The sequence below is a fragment of the Glandiceps talaboti genome, chromosome 8 (assembly GCF_964340395.1).
Source record: "Glandiceps talaboti chromosome 8, keGlaTala1.1, whole genome shotgun sequence".
Taxonomy (NCBI): Eukaryota; Metazoa; Hemichordata; class Enteropneusta; family Spengelidae; genus Glandiceps; species Glandiceps talaboti.
This window is the reverse complement of record NC_135556.1, coordinates 14,171,355-14,189,608: the sequence shown is the minus strand read 5'-3', so window position 1 is coordinate 14,189,608 and position 18,254 is coordinate 14,171,355. Positions and strand designations below refer to the sequence as shown.

The 18,254-nt window shown below is 33.5% G+C and overlaps 1 protein-coding gene across 1 annotated transcript; it reads left to right on the top strand.

The window, feature by feature from the left end:
• Nucleotides 1-49: 49 nt before the first annotated feature.
• LOC144438610 (bifunctional epoxide hydrolase 2-like) lies at nucleotides 50-16,414 on the top strand. The gene is made up of 19 exons (XM_078127709.1): nucleotides 50-384; nucleotides 2,136-2,220; nucleotides 3,047-3,203; nucleotides 3,866-4,056; nucleotides 4,609-4,731; nucleotides 5,279-5,347; nucleotides 6,139-6,234; nucleotides 7,481-7,559; nucleotides 8,315-8,349; nucleotides 9,359-9,385; nucleotides 9,741-9,826; nucleotides 10,596-10,710; nucleotides 11,760-11,834; nucleotides 12,714-12,768; nucleotides 13,428-13,530; nucleotides 14,346-14,415; nucleotides 14,577-14,657; nucleotides 15,393-15,448; nucleotides 15,972-16,414. Exons 1-19 carry the CDS (start codon nucleotides 104-106, stop codon nucleotides 16,054-16,056), a joined length of 1,869 nt encoding a protein of 622 aa, XP_077983835.1. The 5' UTR covers nucleotides 50-103; the 3' UTR covers nucleotides 16,057-16,414.
• The last annotated feature ends 1,840 nt before the right edge of the window (nucleotides 16,415-18,254 follow it).

Here is an 18,254-nt window from a genome sequence, read left to right as displayed (position 1 = left end):
CGCCTTTAATTGTGTCGGGCAGACTTTTTTTAAGTTGATGTGGTGTAAATGAAAGTCGGATGACCGTGTCGACACGACCGGCCACGTATAGGTATAAAGTTCAATGTCTCGCCATAACAGATTGACCAAACTGCTTTTGGACAACTCTTGGATTTATCCAAGTAAAGGCGTACGTCGTATCAGAACTTTACATGTAAAAATCCCACCCGTTGCAGCATTAGTTTGCAGACGAACTTTCCATTCAGGAACCCACCATTGTAACGTTCCAACTGGACAGAAGGGAATGGATATGAAGAAAGCCGTGATATTCGACATTGGTGGTGTTATCATAACCCCACCGCAATCAGGGATAAAGAGTTATGGAGAGTCATTGGGACTTCCAGGGTAATTATTACTATGATTGAGATTACTTTTTACTTTTTTTATTTGTCTGGAAATAGGTTTTGCACTATTTTAGTTACTAACTTTTAGTAAAAATTTTCTGGTTGAACCTGTTGCAGTATAGTTGTCAGTGTTTTTTCCATTCTTACTTTTTTATCTTAATTTTATCTTTCTAAGGTAATTAGCCCTCAAAAATATTTTTTTTAGTGCAAATCAGGAACAATAAAAAGCTAGTAAAACATTAAATAAAGCATGTTGCTCTAGTATGGTAGTTTACATTGTAATTGTATATGTTGACAGTGTTGTATAATACATCCATGGTTGTTATACATGTATGCATATGCATATAATTCTTTATAGCCTGGTATTAAAAGTAGATTAAATAATTGAAATTTTCAAAATCCAAACCACTGGGCAATTTTGTCCAATACGTTCTGATTAATAGTTCAAAGTATATATGATAAGCAGCTGGGTACAAAATCACGGGGGTACCACAGGCCAGGTCTGGTAGGGGTGTGTGGCCCATGCTGTCAACCTCAGACCCCATTTTAGACCAATTTTGAACCAAAACCAATACCCCGTTTTAGACCGTTCAGACTAGTAGAAGACCCCATTTTAGACCAATGTTGAACGCATGATTGAACGATGGATGCAATGTTGCGCATGCGCAGTTAATGTAACAATGCATTATGGGGCGACATCTCGGACCAAGCGTTTCAGGGGGTGTGCATGCTATCTCAACCAGTGAATTAGCATGGGAAAATCCTGAACTCGTCGAGAATTTATTAAGGTGCTCCTTCCAGGACCCCATTTTAGACCAAACAAAATAAAAAATTGTGAAATGTGGACCCCATTTTAGACTCTTTAGCTATCAAAAGACAGTACCCATGTTAGACCAAAGAGCGAAAAACCCTACCCCATATAAAGGCAGCTCATATACATATACCCAATAAGTGGGAGTACCCCCCCCCCTACAAATGTACTTGGTTATGCAAATTGCAATTTGCATGTGCCAACAAAATGTTGTTTTTTGAAACACTTGAAAGTCAATAACTGATAATTCAAGTAATTTGTTCAATATTTAATTGGAATGTTACCAAGTGCTTGAAAACCCCCAACAATTTTAATTAATGATTTTGTCTGGTGTGTGGTAATTTGGTTTAAAATGTGATTTTTGATCAAAACTTACCTACAGGCTATAGCCTCATTTGATATGCACAGTAGAGTGAGGAAGTAATATTTTTGTGTAAGTATAAGTTAATAAACATTCAAAAATGGTGCAAATATGCCTAGCAACCATGACCACATCCTTAGCAACAGCCAAATGCAAATGCTGGTATATTTTGTAACAATAGGATGGGTAGACAAGTGGATTAACATCCCAAAAAATGAAACGTGCCTAGCAACAAGACCATGCCCAGAAAAACTGCCAAATGATTGTATACATATTACAAAGATAACAACAGGATGACAGGATAGACAAGTAGATAAAACTTTTAAAATGGCATTCACCTAACAACAAAGAGTTGCCATAGCAACATTGAAATGATGTTGTATATTGCATAGGTAACAAGATGGATAGACAGGCAGGCATGTGGATAAACAAAATGGACACATGTATGCCTAACATTTATTATTTAAAACCACAACAACAACCACCACAATCAAACCCTCTGAAAATCACATCATTAATCATTGCCCAAATTCTTCATTTGTGCCATTTTGCCATTGGTGCTATTAAATCTCAATTTCAGGGATTTCCTTGAAAAAGTGATGATGAAAGGAAGCCCGAATAATGCTTTCTGTAAGATGGAGAGAGGAGAACTCACAGTCAGGGAGGTAAGTTGTCAATGTAATATAGATATACCCAGAAATCATGTCTTGTCTTGTCTTGTCTTGTTCAGTAGAGTACATTAAATCAGTAGTGATAGCACTGATTCATGTTGTTCTTTTTTATTCCATGAACTTTAGGATATTAATATAATGTTGTAATTAAACTGGGTTTTGTGGACAAAAGTAAGTTGTATAGTGGAAGGGTCCGACTTTAGGAGGACCTGTAAGTCATACTACGAGGTCTGCAAAACCCATATTTGGGATGTGAATTAGGTTTTATCATATACCCTATGTAGCATTAAAGTTAATAACTGGCACAGAAACTTAGTAATTTGTTTGAATCACATAACCATGTGTGCAAAACTGTGAAGATAGTGAGAAAAGTTGAATGCCATGTGACTGAGTGTACAGATATCGTTGAGCACAATGAACTTGTCATATTTGGGCAAAGTGTGCCCTGTGGGGCTGTAGGCATGATACTAAAATGATTACAGGGGTTTGATGCATGGCTTTCCATTGATTTTATACATAGGAAGAGATACTGGGTATATGATAGGAATATAGGTGGTTACTTTAATTTTGTTGATATTGCCATTCTCTTTATTCCATTTACTCAAAGAAAACAAGATATATGTAAAAAATATTGATATTGAGATTAATAATGATAATGATGATAAGAATGAATGACACAGTTAATAAGACAGAGTAGAAAAGAATAGACCATTGATGTGTCTTATATTGAATTGGATCATAGAACTGAGCAAGTTCAGAGATTTCTTTCTACCAAGACATCGCCATTTTCAAATATTCATCGTTTCATATTCCCTACCAGTTTTTAGAAGAATATAAAGAGGAAGTGAAGACCACAGCAAAGGAAGCTGATATCACTTTACCAGCAGAGTTTGATCCTAATAAAATGTTTGATGCCATGGCTGAAAGTAAAGTTGTTATGGGAATGTTACAGGCACTGTTAGCCCTTAGAAATAATGGTAAGAACCACCAGAGTATGACAGTTACAATATCCAACTCTTTTTTGACTCAACTATAGGCTTAATGAAAATTTGATGTTTCGAGAATAATCATCATTAGGACCTAAGTCACCACACATTTAATACCAGTGAGGGAAGTTATAATGGCCTATAGAAGAGAAAAAAACCATCAAAATAGTAATTTATAGTACATGGTATGATTATATAGAACCATTTCTATAATAGAACATATTGAACCACATAGATGGCAGAGAATTGTATGAATGGAATTGTTTTTAAATTACTGTATTTAAATTTATCTAAAGGATGTGCTATATTTTGAATAATATGGGAACTAAAATTATGTCATAACAGCAATTTTTATGTCATATCCAAATACCTGATAAGTGCTCTTCTAGAAACATGGCTCCACATGACTTTAGTAGTGGGGATGACATATTTCGTGATATTTCAATTTGAAAAAAAATAACCACCAAAACTACAAACTGCCATGGTTCGTGATATTTTATTAGTTTTTGGTACTAAGTTCAATTTCTTTATGCATTTAAATTTTGAATGGGAAAATATATTTATTTTTTAGGACTCTAAGCTACAGATGAAACAATTTTCTTTTGGTATTGAGTTTGTAGATATTCATTATGTTATCTTTGTTTTTATTCTAGGTTTTAAAACTTGTATTTTAACCAACAACTACATCAATGATGTCCACAACAAGGAGTTAGATTCTCAATTCATGTTAGTTCTTAAACACTATGCTGACCATATAGTAGAATCATGCAGAGTTGGAATCAGAAAACCTAGTCCTGATATTTTTAAAATTGCATGTGATAAAATGGGAGTGGATCCTTCTGAGGTAAGCAAATGAAACTTAGAAAATTGTTCTTTAAATCCCCAGTTAAAAAACTAACTTTCCACTTTTTGTGTGTGAATTTTTCATTTTTTGATTTCAGTTGCCAATTGAAAAATGCACTACAATGTCTCAACCATGCTAATTAGCTGAATTATGGGACCAGGTGTGTACACTGAGTTGTGAACTACCTGTCATTAATAGCAGTGCTGCTTGACATGTGCAAACTGCAATGTATGAACAGAGAAATAATCACTACAACCTTTAATGATGATCAAAATATCATAAATTTGTGAAAACTGATAGGGTTTGATCACAAGGTGACCATACATGTTTCGGCAAGTACAGCATAATTGAGTCAAGGTTAAAAAAAAACAGGCTAAAAGCCATATTTTTTGTTTGAACACATTCAACCTGGCTTCTGTGAGATATAATGATCTTTATATTGCTGTAAATCTATTCTCTCATTTTCAGGCATGATTTTACTTGTAGTTTAGAGATGAGCTTATTAGATGAAAATATTACAAGATGTTACATAATGTTTGTGGGTTTTTTCAGACTGTTTTTCTGGATGATCTTGGATCGAATCTAAAACCAGCGAGAGAGATGGGAATTCATACAATCAAAGTAGAAGACCCTGATGTAGCACTCAAACAACTACAAGAAGCAACTAGTGTTAATGTAAGACTTATACATGTTATACAGTTGTCCACAAGATATCAGCAGACATTTTTTTCAAAAAGATAACATTTTGCCTAAAGGGAAATAAAAGTGCTGCTTGTAGCCTCAAATGGGAAATTAAGCCATCAACAATTGATACTTGATGAAAGATATAGTTTTATTGATATTTCTCACAGTGAAGAAACATGATATCAATATTAACAAAGAAACTATCGATTACAAAACTTTGTATCACAAAATTTTACATTATAAAAAGACTGTCAGTGAATATTTTGCTCCCACTGTTTTTGCATTAGTATTTCTAATATCAGCAAATGCAGATTTCAATTGTCTGTCACCATTTTATTCATTCTAAAATTATTTAGTTTCTCCTGAAAATAACAATGTAAAATGCAGATTTCAATTGTTTGTTGGCATTTTTTTCATTCTAAAATTATTTTGTTTCTGTCCTGTTCTTTGTTAGAATACAAATGTTATACAATTTCGTGCTATCATAATTATCAGGACTTCTACTGAGGTTTTAATAGATTGTTGTTTTTCTTCATAGGTGTTTGAAGAACAGCCACCACCAGCAGCTAAACCAGACATGGTACCACATTCATACATAACAACAAAGGTGAAATTTTGACATTTCTATTTTTAGCAAAACTTTTTTGCTCTTTATCCAAGGTGGGTCATTGCAGCTAAGGATGTTGGAAAGCTACATAATAAAATGGTCTTATCCAATGTAGAGTTGACATTGTTTGAGAATATGATAAACTTCCATAAATGTTTACCCCCCCCCCCCCCCCCCCCCTTTTCTCTTGGACATTCAGGCTTTTCAAATAATGATTGATAGTGATATAGTCTAGAATACACACAGGGTTCAGCAAACATGTTATTGATCATATGATATCATATCATTTGATTTTATTTGATACGGTTTCATTTGATTTTTTTGTGTTTTAATAACACAGTTTTTGTTTGTTTTGTCTGTTTGTTGTTGTTGTTGATGTTGTTGTTGTTTTGTTGCTGTTGTTGTTGTTGTTGTTGTTTTTCCATCCCTGGCTAGTCTCTCTCATGGCTGAATATTCACTCTCTTTTATTGACTGATAAAGACACTCTGTCCTTTCTTCTATTCAATATTTCCTTTATTATATTTAAATGAACACATTTCTCACCATATAATTACCAAGGTATGAGTTTCATTTTCACAGTTTACCTACCATCTTATCCTCTGGGAGATTATCACACCAAATAAGCATGTATGTGTATAATGATTAGAATTATACCTCATCAGTAGTCAAATCAAATCATATCATATAGTTACTGGTTTATCATCAATAACAAATTATATAAACCAGACAAACAAACAAAGGTTTACAAACAAATTAATTATAATAACCTCTTTGCTGTTCTTTAAATCAGGATGGTTATCGCATACATTATGTTGATGTTGGTCAAGGCCCAGCTGTGGTCTGTTGCCATGGTTTCCCTGAAAGTTGGTATTCATGGAGATACCAGGTAAGAATGACTCTTTCTGTCTATAGTTAGAATGAAAATATTCTAGTTATTTGTACATCATCACGTTTCAGTGTCTCCTTTTTGAATAGTCTGTAAACCTTCAGTTTTCCTGCAAGGAAATTCTGCAAATATTTGGTCTTCAGCTGGTTCCTTGAGACTGTTGCATCATATTGAGTCTGATATATTTAATTTCTTGCACACAAAACGGTTATAGAAGACACCTAGTCAATGTCTATGTATTTTTGCACTTCTCTTTCTCTGTTTGCTCTCCAAAATATGTAAAAAAAATAATTGTCTTTGGTTTACAAGATTCCTAGATATCATTTCTCAAATAAGGCAATGTTTTATTGCCTATTTTAATGAAATGTGAAATGTATATGCTTCCTGATCATTTCCTATTGCCATTTGTAACATAATAAATGCAAAGGAGTGACTTCAAACAAGGAAATGTAAATAATGTATTGAAGGACAGGAAATGACTGCTGAATACTGTAGTAGTGTTATTGTGTTGTACTCTCGTCTTTCATGTCCTGACTTGTACAATTGATATGGAGTACTGTAGGTGGATAGCCCTGTTATTTTGAATTTTGATTACTAACTATTATACCATGCACGAGCCAGGTGCAACAAAAAATATGAAATATTTACTCTGATGGTTCTATTGAGTCACTGCAATGCACGTCTATATCATGACAACACGTGCCAACATCACAAATTCTGCTGTGTTCAAAATATGAGTCAAAATGTTCAAAATTACCATTACTTTCCCTGATTTTTCATTGATATTACTGGTGCTGGTATAATTATGTTATTCACCAATATTTGTCTTCATTCAGCTGGAAAATACTCATGACCTTAAAGGGTTGTCACTATACTCATCCAGCAGCTCGTAGGTCACTTGTATTTTCCTTTGTTGAACGAAAAAAATTCTTAGGGAATAACTTGATCTAAGTATATACTGGTCCTGTTATTAAGGAGAAGTATATTAAATCATTTTCATTTTGGTGTTTATCTTTCTGTAAGCTTGTGAGAAACCACAACAACAGTGTAGTTAACATTGCTAATTTACTACTATTTGTATTTACTACAACTTCTTGTAAAATAGTATGGCAATTATGTACAGTAGAATTATTTAAAGCTTTTCAGTTGTCTGGTTTGGCTGCATCTGTCCCAGCTGCTAAAATAATTTTTAATCATTTTAAATATGTCGATATAAAACCTCACTCTTTTGTAATCTGTGGTTTAGATTCCTGCACTTTCAATGGCTGGATATCGGGTGATTGTACCAGATATGAGAGGGTATGGAGACTCATCAAGTCCACCAGGTATACACACAATGTCTGTCTGTCTGTCTGTCTGTCTGTCTGTCTGTCTGTCTGTCTGTCTCTCTCTCTCTCTCTCTCTCTCTCTCTCTCTCTCTCTCTCTCTCTCTCTCTCTCTCTCTCTCTCTCTCTCTCTCTCTCTCTCTCTCCAAATGTTCAATCACTTTGTTTCTGCCATTTATTGGTTCAGGTTGGTGGGCATATATTAGGATTGAAACTCTCACATGGAAGTTCTTGTTACAATGATTACTAAACACACATACTTATAGTGCCGTTCCACAGTGATCATTTCAATTATTACCCATGACACAAACAATAGAACATCTAGTATATATAATTTCCTCACCTCAATCTCTGGGGAGTTAAAAAAATCCATTTCTACCTTTTCCCACACATAGGATCACATCCTTCACATAGCAGCCACTGTCCTATAACTTATAAGGTCCCCTTTCTACACCTGGGTTGACAGCACAGTCATGATTCAAAACTTGCCAAAAGATTTCAGCCAATTACAAATAAATGTCAGTGCTGAGACACAAATAACAACTCACAGTTTCATAGCCAGCAACTCTATACCATTCATTGCCATCGTGACATATAGCTGTTTTATTCGTCACAATCACTAGTAAAAATATCCTCGAAATAAGACCATGTAATCTTTATTGTAATGTCATACCATAATGTTGACCATGTAATGATGCAGTTCTGTAAATGATGTGTACTATGATATATTTCATTTTCTGTTTTTATTATTTCAGAAATTGAGGAATATTCTCAAGCAAAATTTTGTGGTGTAAGTTATAAATATTTCTCTGACAGATCATTTTGGTTGTTGTGGAAAGCCAACTAAAGTAGATTTGAAATACTGCATAATGTTGATATGTACAGTTTTAGTGACATGTTTGGATTACTGAAATTTGTGTAGAACTTAGGTTTAGCTTGTACTATAATTATTGAAATTTCCAACCCAGTGAAAGATGAACTAGTACAAAGATTATGTCAATATGCAATCATTTATAAGAGAATAGAGAACATACTGCAGTATCTGTGTTCTCCTTACAAAAATCTTTAAAGTTAGCATTTTACATCACAAAACATTGTTTTGTTAAAAAGGGTTTAACCAAAAATGAAATGTAGGATTTGATAATAGTTGAGAGTGATAATTTAATTATCAGTCTAAGTTCTCCCCTGATTAGATGGTTCTAAAAATTATACATTTTTGCACCCGCAGAGAGATAAGGTTTTAGATAATTATGCATTCACAAGTTGTGATATCTTCAAATTCCAAAGCTTATTGAGCTGTTGATAGCCTTGTATGGTTGGAATAGGTGCTGATATTCAGATACAGTCTATTTACCAACTCCTACATGAAAAACACTAAAAGTCTTACTTTCTCATGTACATGTTTTGAGAATAATATGATTCTTGTAATCCAGCCTTCAGTTTACTAAGATAGGTGCATACTAAATCTATTGTTCTTCAATGTGGTAGATCACACAAGTCAGTGATAGTGAGTGGTTCCTCTGTTGTGTGATTCTAATCACCATGTGATCATGATATCATAAATGTTGGAAGTCCCAAAACACTACACTGCAATTGCAAGTTCTCGGAACTCTGTCAATAAAACTCTGCAACACCTGCCCGCTGAGACTATAATTAAACCAACTTCCATTCAATAGCTTATCACTCTTGTATCAAGATGTTGCAACAATAGTTTCAGTTTGTTTCTTAGTTTGTTTCTTAGTAAACCAAAAGCTCAATTACCAAAGTAATATAATTTTTCATTTTGTTTGTATTTATAGGATATGGTTGCCCTATTGGATACTTTGGTTAGTATAAGTTACTCGTTTATATCAGTTGTCTTTATCCTTGCATATTGACAAAAAAAAGAGAATCCTAGTTTTGACAGAATTTTCAGACTTGCTTTAAGTACAAATAAAAACTTAAATCGAAGTCTTGTCATTTTTTTTTACAATGAGAATATCAAGTCAGTAAACAAACTTTAAAATCAAAATGATTATTTTCTGTTTCTGTTTACCATATAGCATTATATTGTATACATTTTTCAAAATTTAATGTTAAAGTCCTAAAGTGATATCAGTGTCTGTCCTGAAATATTCATTATCTTTGTGAAAGAAGTGTTAAAGTTTAATACACCTCACTCTATCATTTACTTGTGTACAGGCTATATCAGATGCCACCTTTGTGGGTCATGACTGGGGTGGTGCAGTTGTCTGGAATATGGGGTTATTTTATCCAGACAGAACAAGGTAAGTCGACCTTATCATTTTACTTCTATACAGGCTATTTCAGATGCTACCTTTGTGGGTCATGACTGGGGTCAGACAGAACAAGGTAAAGTCATGACCTAATCTTATATTGACATTTATGCACATTACTGACATTCATGTGTGTGATTTGTGTAAATATATGTATAATGTGATGCTATCTGTTTCCATTGCGACAGTGAAGAGGGATCGGAGCCATCTATTTCCGATGACAAGGTTGATGTATCTGCCAACATTTTAGAAACAAAAATGAGACCATTTCACTTATTGTATTGTATTGTATTGTATTGTATTGTATTGTATTGTATTGTATTGTATTGTATTGTATTGTATTGTATTGCATTGTTTTGTATCGTATCGTATTGTATCACATATATTATATATCATATATCATATATATCATGTATCATATCATGTATCATATCATATCATATCATATATCATATTTTATATTATATTATATTATTTTATATTATATTATATTATATTATATTATATTATATTATATATTATTATATTATATTGCATTGCATTGCATCGCATTACATTATACTTTACATTATATTATATTATACATTACTTTACATTATATTATATTATACTACATTACTTTACATTATATTATATTATATTATATTATATTATATTATATTATATTATATTATATATTATATTACATTACATTACATTACATTACATTACATTACATTACATTACATTATATTATATGTACATAATTTGAAATCTCTAGAGCTGTGGCTGGTATCAATACTCCACTATTTCCTGTTAACCCAAAGAAGAATTTCATGGAGTCATTCCTAGAGAATCCTGGCAGATTTGACTATCAAATCTACTTCCAAAAACCTGTGAGTATAGTAATTATCAAACTGAAAGAGTTAGCCTTTGAATAAATCCATTTGGTGTAAATGCAATAAACTTGTAACATATGACTTTAAAAAATAGTGTCTCAAATACTCTGCCAAAGACTAGTAGGGGATTCTCATTTAGCCCTTTGAATTATGAACAGTTGATGTAGTCTCAGAGTTGGATTATAAATTTTTAAGGGAGTTTAGAGTCGGCTTATCATTTGTGTCTGGTACAAAATTCCATTTGATTACATAAGTGTATTTAATTTCCAAGATAAATAGGGTTCCAGGGTTTAAAGTTCTGATTTGCTGCTAAATGATTGGAACAAATGAAGGCTATGCTAACATTGGATGACTTTTGTATATGATCTGTGTCAGATACAAAAATTCAGTGTGAATGGAGTCCTAAATCCAGTTGATTAGTTTTACTACTTTATGTTGCCTCAGAGTGAAACTCACAGTTGTATTCTGAACATAGTATAGGTACTTTAGGCTATTGCTTGTCAGAGCAAAGAGAATTCACTGCCTCAGATGCTTGCAAGCTTGCAGGGTATCTACAGTGTATGACATTAGATTGCAGGGCAGAGATTGAAACTTCACTGAGGGGCCTGGCTTGCAAGCTTGTTGCAATCTTCAACTAGATCCTCCAATCTATCCAGCATGTGCTAGCTTGTAGCAAATGTGCAACTTTCATAACACATGAAAAAGATGGATAGGTTGAATATTGAATATGATGAAGGAATTCAAATTTATGAATTCAAGACCACACTTCTAAATGTGCAGAAGAAGTTGTTTGAGGTTTAAAAAAAAAACATGCTGAGTGTGTCGAAAACAAGTTTATAGGAAAAGAATGAAGAAGAGAAATAAAACACAATGGACAAATTTAATCATTTTGAGAGTTTCTACTGACACTGGCAATCACTACAGCAATGACAATATACTAAGTATTTGTTTGTCAATCATATAAACTACATGAAATGAAATAAATATGGTACAGTGCCATTGGTATCATTTTGAATTACATGTAACAATATTTATCTTTTTTTCAGGGTGCAGCAGAAGAAGAATTTGAAAAAGATATGGATCGATCTTTTAAGTGCATTATGGGTGACTTTGTTGATTCGGTAAAGAAAGATTTCTATTTCATCAAGTAAACAAATATAAATTAAATTGTATGCATTTATTAAAATTAGTTGGTGATACTATGCCCATATTTAAATTATCTGTCAACATGAACATTAGAATCTATGCCTGTATTCAAATGAGCTGGTGGCATGCAAATTAGGTCAATGCCATATTTAAATTAGCTGGTGACGCTTACATTAGATACCATGCACATTCAAATTAAATTGTGACATGCAAATCATATACTGTATTCAAATTAGGTAGTCACCATAGTGACATGCAAATTGTATATTGAGTGCATATTCAAATTAGGTAGTGTTACAATGTAGATAGTGGCAGTGATTGTAATCATAAACTAAAACCATCACATGTAAATGCGATGCCATGAATAAATTATTTTTGATGTTTTCCTGCTGTCTTTGTTTTTCTCTTGGCCCCATCCTCCTATAAAAAGCTACCAAACCAGAGTGACTATAGAGTTTCAATTAGGCAGTATGATTTTTTTTTTGTAGATCATTCCTTCTTTCTGTGTGTATCTTCTGATCTATTTGACCATTTGTCTCATTCAAAGTGAGACAAACGAGGTGCGTTGTCGGTGACCAAATGGTTAAACCACTTGCCGATCTTACCACTGCGGTCGGGGCTCAAACCCATTCTGGGTTTGATTAAATTTACCACACTGTAAGTAAGAAGACTCGACCGAACAACGTCGGTTTTCCCCAAGGTACTCTTGTTCCTCCTGTGCTAACACTGAACCTTCCTCCTGTTATTGGGTAATGCTTGTTGGATGGTTTATAAATAAATAAATAAATAAATAAATAAATAAATTCAATATGGAATTGATAAGTTATATAAATCTCTTTGTTTGTTTTCCGTAGAGAGCAGTAACATCCACTGATAAAGATTTATCGTCATCCACAGTCACAAAAAGAGGTAACTATACTTACACCTGTTTCTTTTTAATTGTCCTTAGAATTGAGTACATTTAGATTCCCCAACATTTTCTTTGTTCAGGCAAGGAAAATATGAGTTATCTAAGGGGCCTGAAAATATGAGTGACCTAAGGGGCCCTTATCACTATGAGTCGTGACAACACTTAGGTCATGAGTATTTTCCAGCTGAATGAAGAAAAATATTGGGGAATAATATAATTATACCATTGGCAGTAATATGTTTAAAGAATCGGGAAAAGTAATGGGACTTTTTAGCATTTTAACTCATATACACAGCAGAACCAATGATGTAGATACATTGTGTCATGATGTAAAATAACCAGAGTATATATTCCATATTTTTTGTTGAACCTGGCTTGTACATGGTATAATGAGTATTATTTGAACAAGGCCAAAGATTTGGGTTTGGAAATAATACAAATCACAATGTACAAATTGGTCTGATTTCTAGTTTATTATATTCACTGATCTATTTGACATTTGTCACTGTCTGACTATAATGATTTAATTTTCATACTATGTCATATGTCTTTATGACTATTTTTCTAGTTTGTTGTACAATACATGCTTTAGAGGCAATTGTAGTACATTTAAGTTTATGATATGACTAACTTTAGCATGTGTTGTCATGATTATCAGGTGGTGTCCTTGTTGGCTACCCTGACAAACCACCTGTTCCGTCTAGTATGAAGCAAGAAGATATTGATTACTATGTACAGCAATTCAAGAAGACAGGTTTCAGGTAGGAATGGAACGGGTCAAATATTGGCAGACATCTCTAATCGTTAATCTATAGGAGATGTACACTCTGGTAATCAAGCTTTGGTTTACTAAGAAAAATGCAAACTAAATCTGTTGTATCCACTGAAATTTGAAATGAAACTTTAAAAGAAAAATGGTAAAACACATGGTGACTCTGCACCTTGGAATGGAAATAAAGTGCCGGTATAGATTGGCCCCAGAAACTGAATGTCCGTTGAATTTCTGATTATCCCACAATATGAAGTCAAAGACAAACTCACAAAATTTATATTTAACAATGAATTGTTTAATACTGTGCAATGTGTATTATATTGTTTTGCTTAGTTTGTACCGTGGCAAGCTCATTTGTGAATGGTCTGAAACTAGATTTGTTTTGTGATGGATTTACATACATGATCCACCTCACTATGTCTGTATGTTATGCAGTAAAGAAGGATGCAGTAGGCCTATGCTGAGCCACCATAAGGTGATGGTTTTGAATAAATATTGGACAATTCTAGGGCTTTGAATTTCTCATTTATTTCCCCCAGCCAGGGTAAATATTACCTTTTGGCATGGATGGCATAGTGTTGTACAGGCGATGAACGGTACAGATACAATGACCATGATGGATGCAGACAGCATCGATAAAAATTGAGTATACTAGTAACTGTGCATATATCACTATTATAGCAGAGTTAGTTTGATATCTTGACCAATCAGATCTCTTGATTTGCACCATCTATATACTGGTATGAAGTAACATCATAACCTGTTGACTACATTTCTAATGGTCTCTTTTTTTCTCTACTTCAGAGGTCCTTTGAATTGGTATCGGAATAGTGAAGCCAATTGGAAAGACAGTTGTAAAATACCACATAGAAAGGTAACATTGAATGAAACTTTTTCAGTATTTTTTTCAAATATAGAAACTTATATGTTGGAAGATCAATTTCTAATGAATAGTGTCAGAAATAATGACTCATGGTTTCAGAATAATAAGTGTAAATTAATAATTCTTCAATTATTCCATCTTGTGTAAAACAGGTGGGAGTACCTTCTTTGATGGTAACTGCATCCTATGACTATGTGTTAACACCAGAGTTATCCAAATTTATGGAGCCATTGGTAAGTGAAGTTTTCTCCTTGTGCCACTATATGAAAGAAATTCACCAGTGTACTAGAACTAGGTCATAAGAGAAGAGTTTCTTGTGGTTGCCCTTTAGATTTAGAAAGAATGCACCCTGGTAGCTTATTAGGTAAAGTGCAGAATTGAATTTCAAGCTAACGTTATTCCTATGGGCTCAATGCATACTCATAACAGGGAGATTCACAATAGGTGTATTACATGTATCTGTCATGAGATCATCAGTCGGCCAGGATAGGACATGAAACTGTTGCCATTCAAAACAACAGCAAGTCCAATAGGATAGATTATAATTACTTCGTTTTTAACTTCATACCTGGATGATTGAGAACATTCATAGACTTATTATGTACTTTAATTTCTAGATATATGTGCATAGTAGACATGTTACTGTAAGATTATGGACGATCTTTGAACTAAGACCCAAGGTTTTTCCAGTGTGTAGAGGATAACTTTAATCCCAACCTTTCATACTGTTCATCATTGAGTATAATAAGGGCTATGTCACTTTTCTATATTGCCTATCTGATGGAATGGTTGCAGTTGTATGATATTATTTGATGGTTTAGATATCTTTGGAGTTCAACAAACGTCAGTGTAAATATCTGACAGTATGCATGACTGTTCAAGACAAATACTGTAACTTCAAAACATACATTTTTTGGCAAAGCTGTTTTTAATATTTCAATGTTTTTCTTTATTACATTTCTTATAAGGTTCCTGATCTAACACGTGCAAATCTAGAATGTGGACACTGGACTCAAGTTGAAAAGTAAGGAAAAGTTTAAAAATTTAGATTTTCACCTCAGTTCTTGATTGTATCATGTATTGTCCATTTGTAAGTTTAATATATTTTAATGAGATTTCACCAGACAGTGATGTAGCTCAGGGCCAGAACAAAAAAAAAACAACTACCTGCAATTTTTTGACAGCTACTTTTTCAGGAATTTCTGTTAAAATATTCTTTCTTTTTACTCGTAAACACTACTTTGGGGCAGATTTTTGTTGGAGAGATTTGTCCACTATGAATGTTTTGCCACCTACTTTCCAAATTTACCTGGTACATTTAAAAATTATATACATCCTTGCCAGATTGAGCTGTGGTATGTGTGAATGGAGTACAAAAAGAATTAAATTTCAAAATTATTTTCACTTTAAACAAGCTTTTTTCAATGACATTAAATATTAGAACGGCACAAATTCTTAACAGATCTCTCACGTTCACTGCTAATCACTGATTAAACAGAACTTTTCCAAATACTTATACTCTTATTTTTCATTTTACTTTCTTTCAGGCCACGTGAACTGAATGAAATCCTGATCAATTGGTTAGACAAAGTACACAAGAAGTCAGTTGACAGGCTGATAAAAAACTTGTAACAGTAATTTTGATTGGTTAGATAAAGTACACAAGAAATCAGTTGATATAGGCTGATAGCAAAGCTGTAACAGTAATTTTGATTGGTTCAACGAAGTATACAAGAGATGAGTTGATATAGGCTGAAAACAATCTTGTAACAGTAATTTTGATTGGTTAGACAAAATATACAAGATAAGAATTGAGGCTAATAGCAGTCATATCAAGGCACACACCCTTTACAATTATTGTGTTACCTACAACATAATGCCTGCTGTGGTGCTTATTTTTACAATTAATGATACAAAGAAATACTTACAATCATGTAACAATATTTGCTTTTTGGTAGGCTACTGTTTTTAACATGAATTGTCTAAATGGAAACAGGATAACAAATTTTGAATCGGCTGTCAATCAATCAGTTTAGTTGCAAGGCAATGCTATTTGTTGGCATGGTAATACTTTTTATACTGACTGGAAACTACATTTTTGAATGTTGAAATGTATTTTATTATCAAAAATATTGTGGTATTAAAATTATGTCTATAATTGGTTGGTGAAGACAATCTTCAAAATCTCAATAAATTAATTCAAAGTGGATTGTGGGTTGTCTTTTTGTCCTCTGTAACCTCAAAGAATGAGCAGTGGTGTGAAGGTAATGTCGATTTGTATACCATAAAATGTCAATTTATATAAATCAAAGAATATTGTTTATTTTCATTGATAAGGGAACCCCCATGAGATTTGTACAATTCTTCTATTACGAACAAAACTATGATTACTGACGTGCGTGGGGCGCCCTCTACGGTTCTTTTGTGCCGTTCATTGTTTCCACTCACGTAGAATGATCTGATTTGTGCCTTGGAGCTGTGATTTTTAAGTTATTGTTTTATAATTACTGATACCAATTTGGTCTATTAAAAATGGTCTGGGTTGTGTTCAAGATATTTTTCTTTCAGATTTTATCGGATTCAATTTTAGTTTTTTTTATTGCCTTTTCCTCATTGTGTAGTTGTAGAAGCTTGAATATCGCAGGCACATTTGTAAAAAGAAGAAAAAAAGATTCGGAATGAATGGTTACAAAATCACTTTAACTCTAGTATTTTCACCTACATATTCCCCTACAAAGTAAATGGGCGAAAAGACTCGTGTAGATTCTGGAGTGTTCTTTTCATTATACCCCCCCCCCCGCAAAGTTTTAAAGGCTACCTTTAGCCACACATCGATCGCCTATTGTGCTTCAAACCATGCGCAAACTTATCTTTACTCAATAAACTATTACATTGTAAACTCCATCACTTTACTACTTATTTCTGTTTTGTTAAAAAATTGGGCTAGTGAGTTTAAAGACCTTTCATCTGATAGCTACTCCTGAACAAGTTTGATCATGAAAATCCCTGTACCTGGGTGTCAGTCTGTCATTGTACAAATTAATTTTAGGTGTTTCCGTTTAGTGTGTATTGTAACTGTAGATTTTGCCAGTGGGCTTTTATTTCTATGAATATTTGTTTTGGGGTCCACGTAGGTGTCCGTTACCTGTATCATGGAAGTATGTGGGTTATAACTTCCATGCCTGTATGGACTGTCTGACTTTCGTCAAAAAACTTAAACAATTAAAAACAAATAATTAGGTGGCTTGACAAAATGTTACAATTTCAAAATAGACATCCTTTCGTAGTTTGGTATACTTTGTGACAACATCGTACTTGTATTACACATCCCAAGTGGGATCCTCAAGCTTTATGAAGTCGTCACGTGCATGTGTAATTATATTAATCCATGCACAGGGGCACGTATTATTGCTTAGATTGTCCGTTTTCTTAATCCTGCTGGTACAAATGTATCAATCAGAAGTAGGAAATTATAGTCAAAACGTTGTTATATTTAGCCCGTAGACAAGGAAAACAACAATCTAAGAAATACTACTTATATTAGTAGTACATATTACTACACGCCCCTATGTCATGACTCCATGGAACGTGTCCGTGAATGATGGAGTCATTACGTGATCTTCTGGTCTTCTATATTCACAGGACCCAGTAGGATTCAGATTTTTCACAATCAACCATATGCAAACCATCGTCTTCCGGTTTGCCCAAAACTGATACATGTAAAACATTAAAAAACCCATCTCCATTTTCAGGTCATACACTTTCTGTCTTTGACCGACAGATGGCGCCTTTTTAAGGTCATGTTTTGTCCAGAATCAGAATGGTCTCCG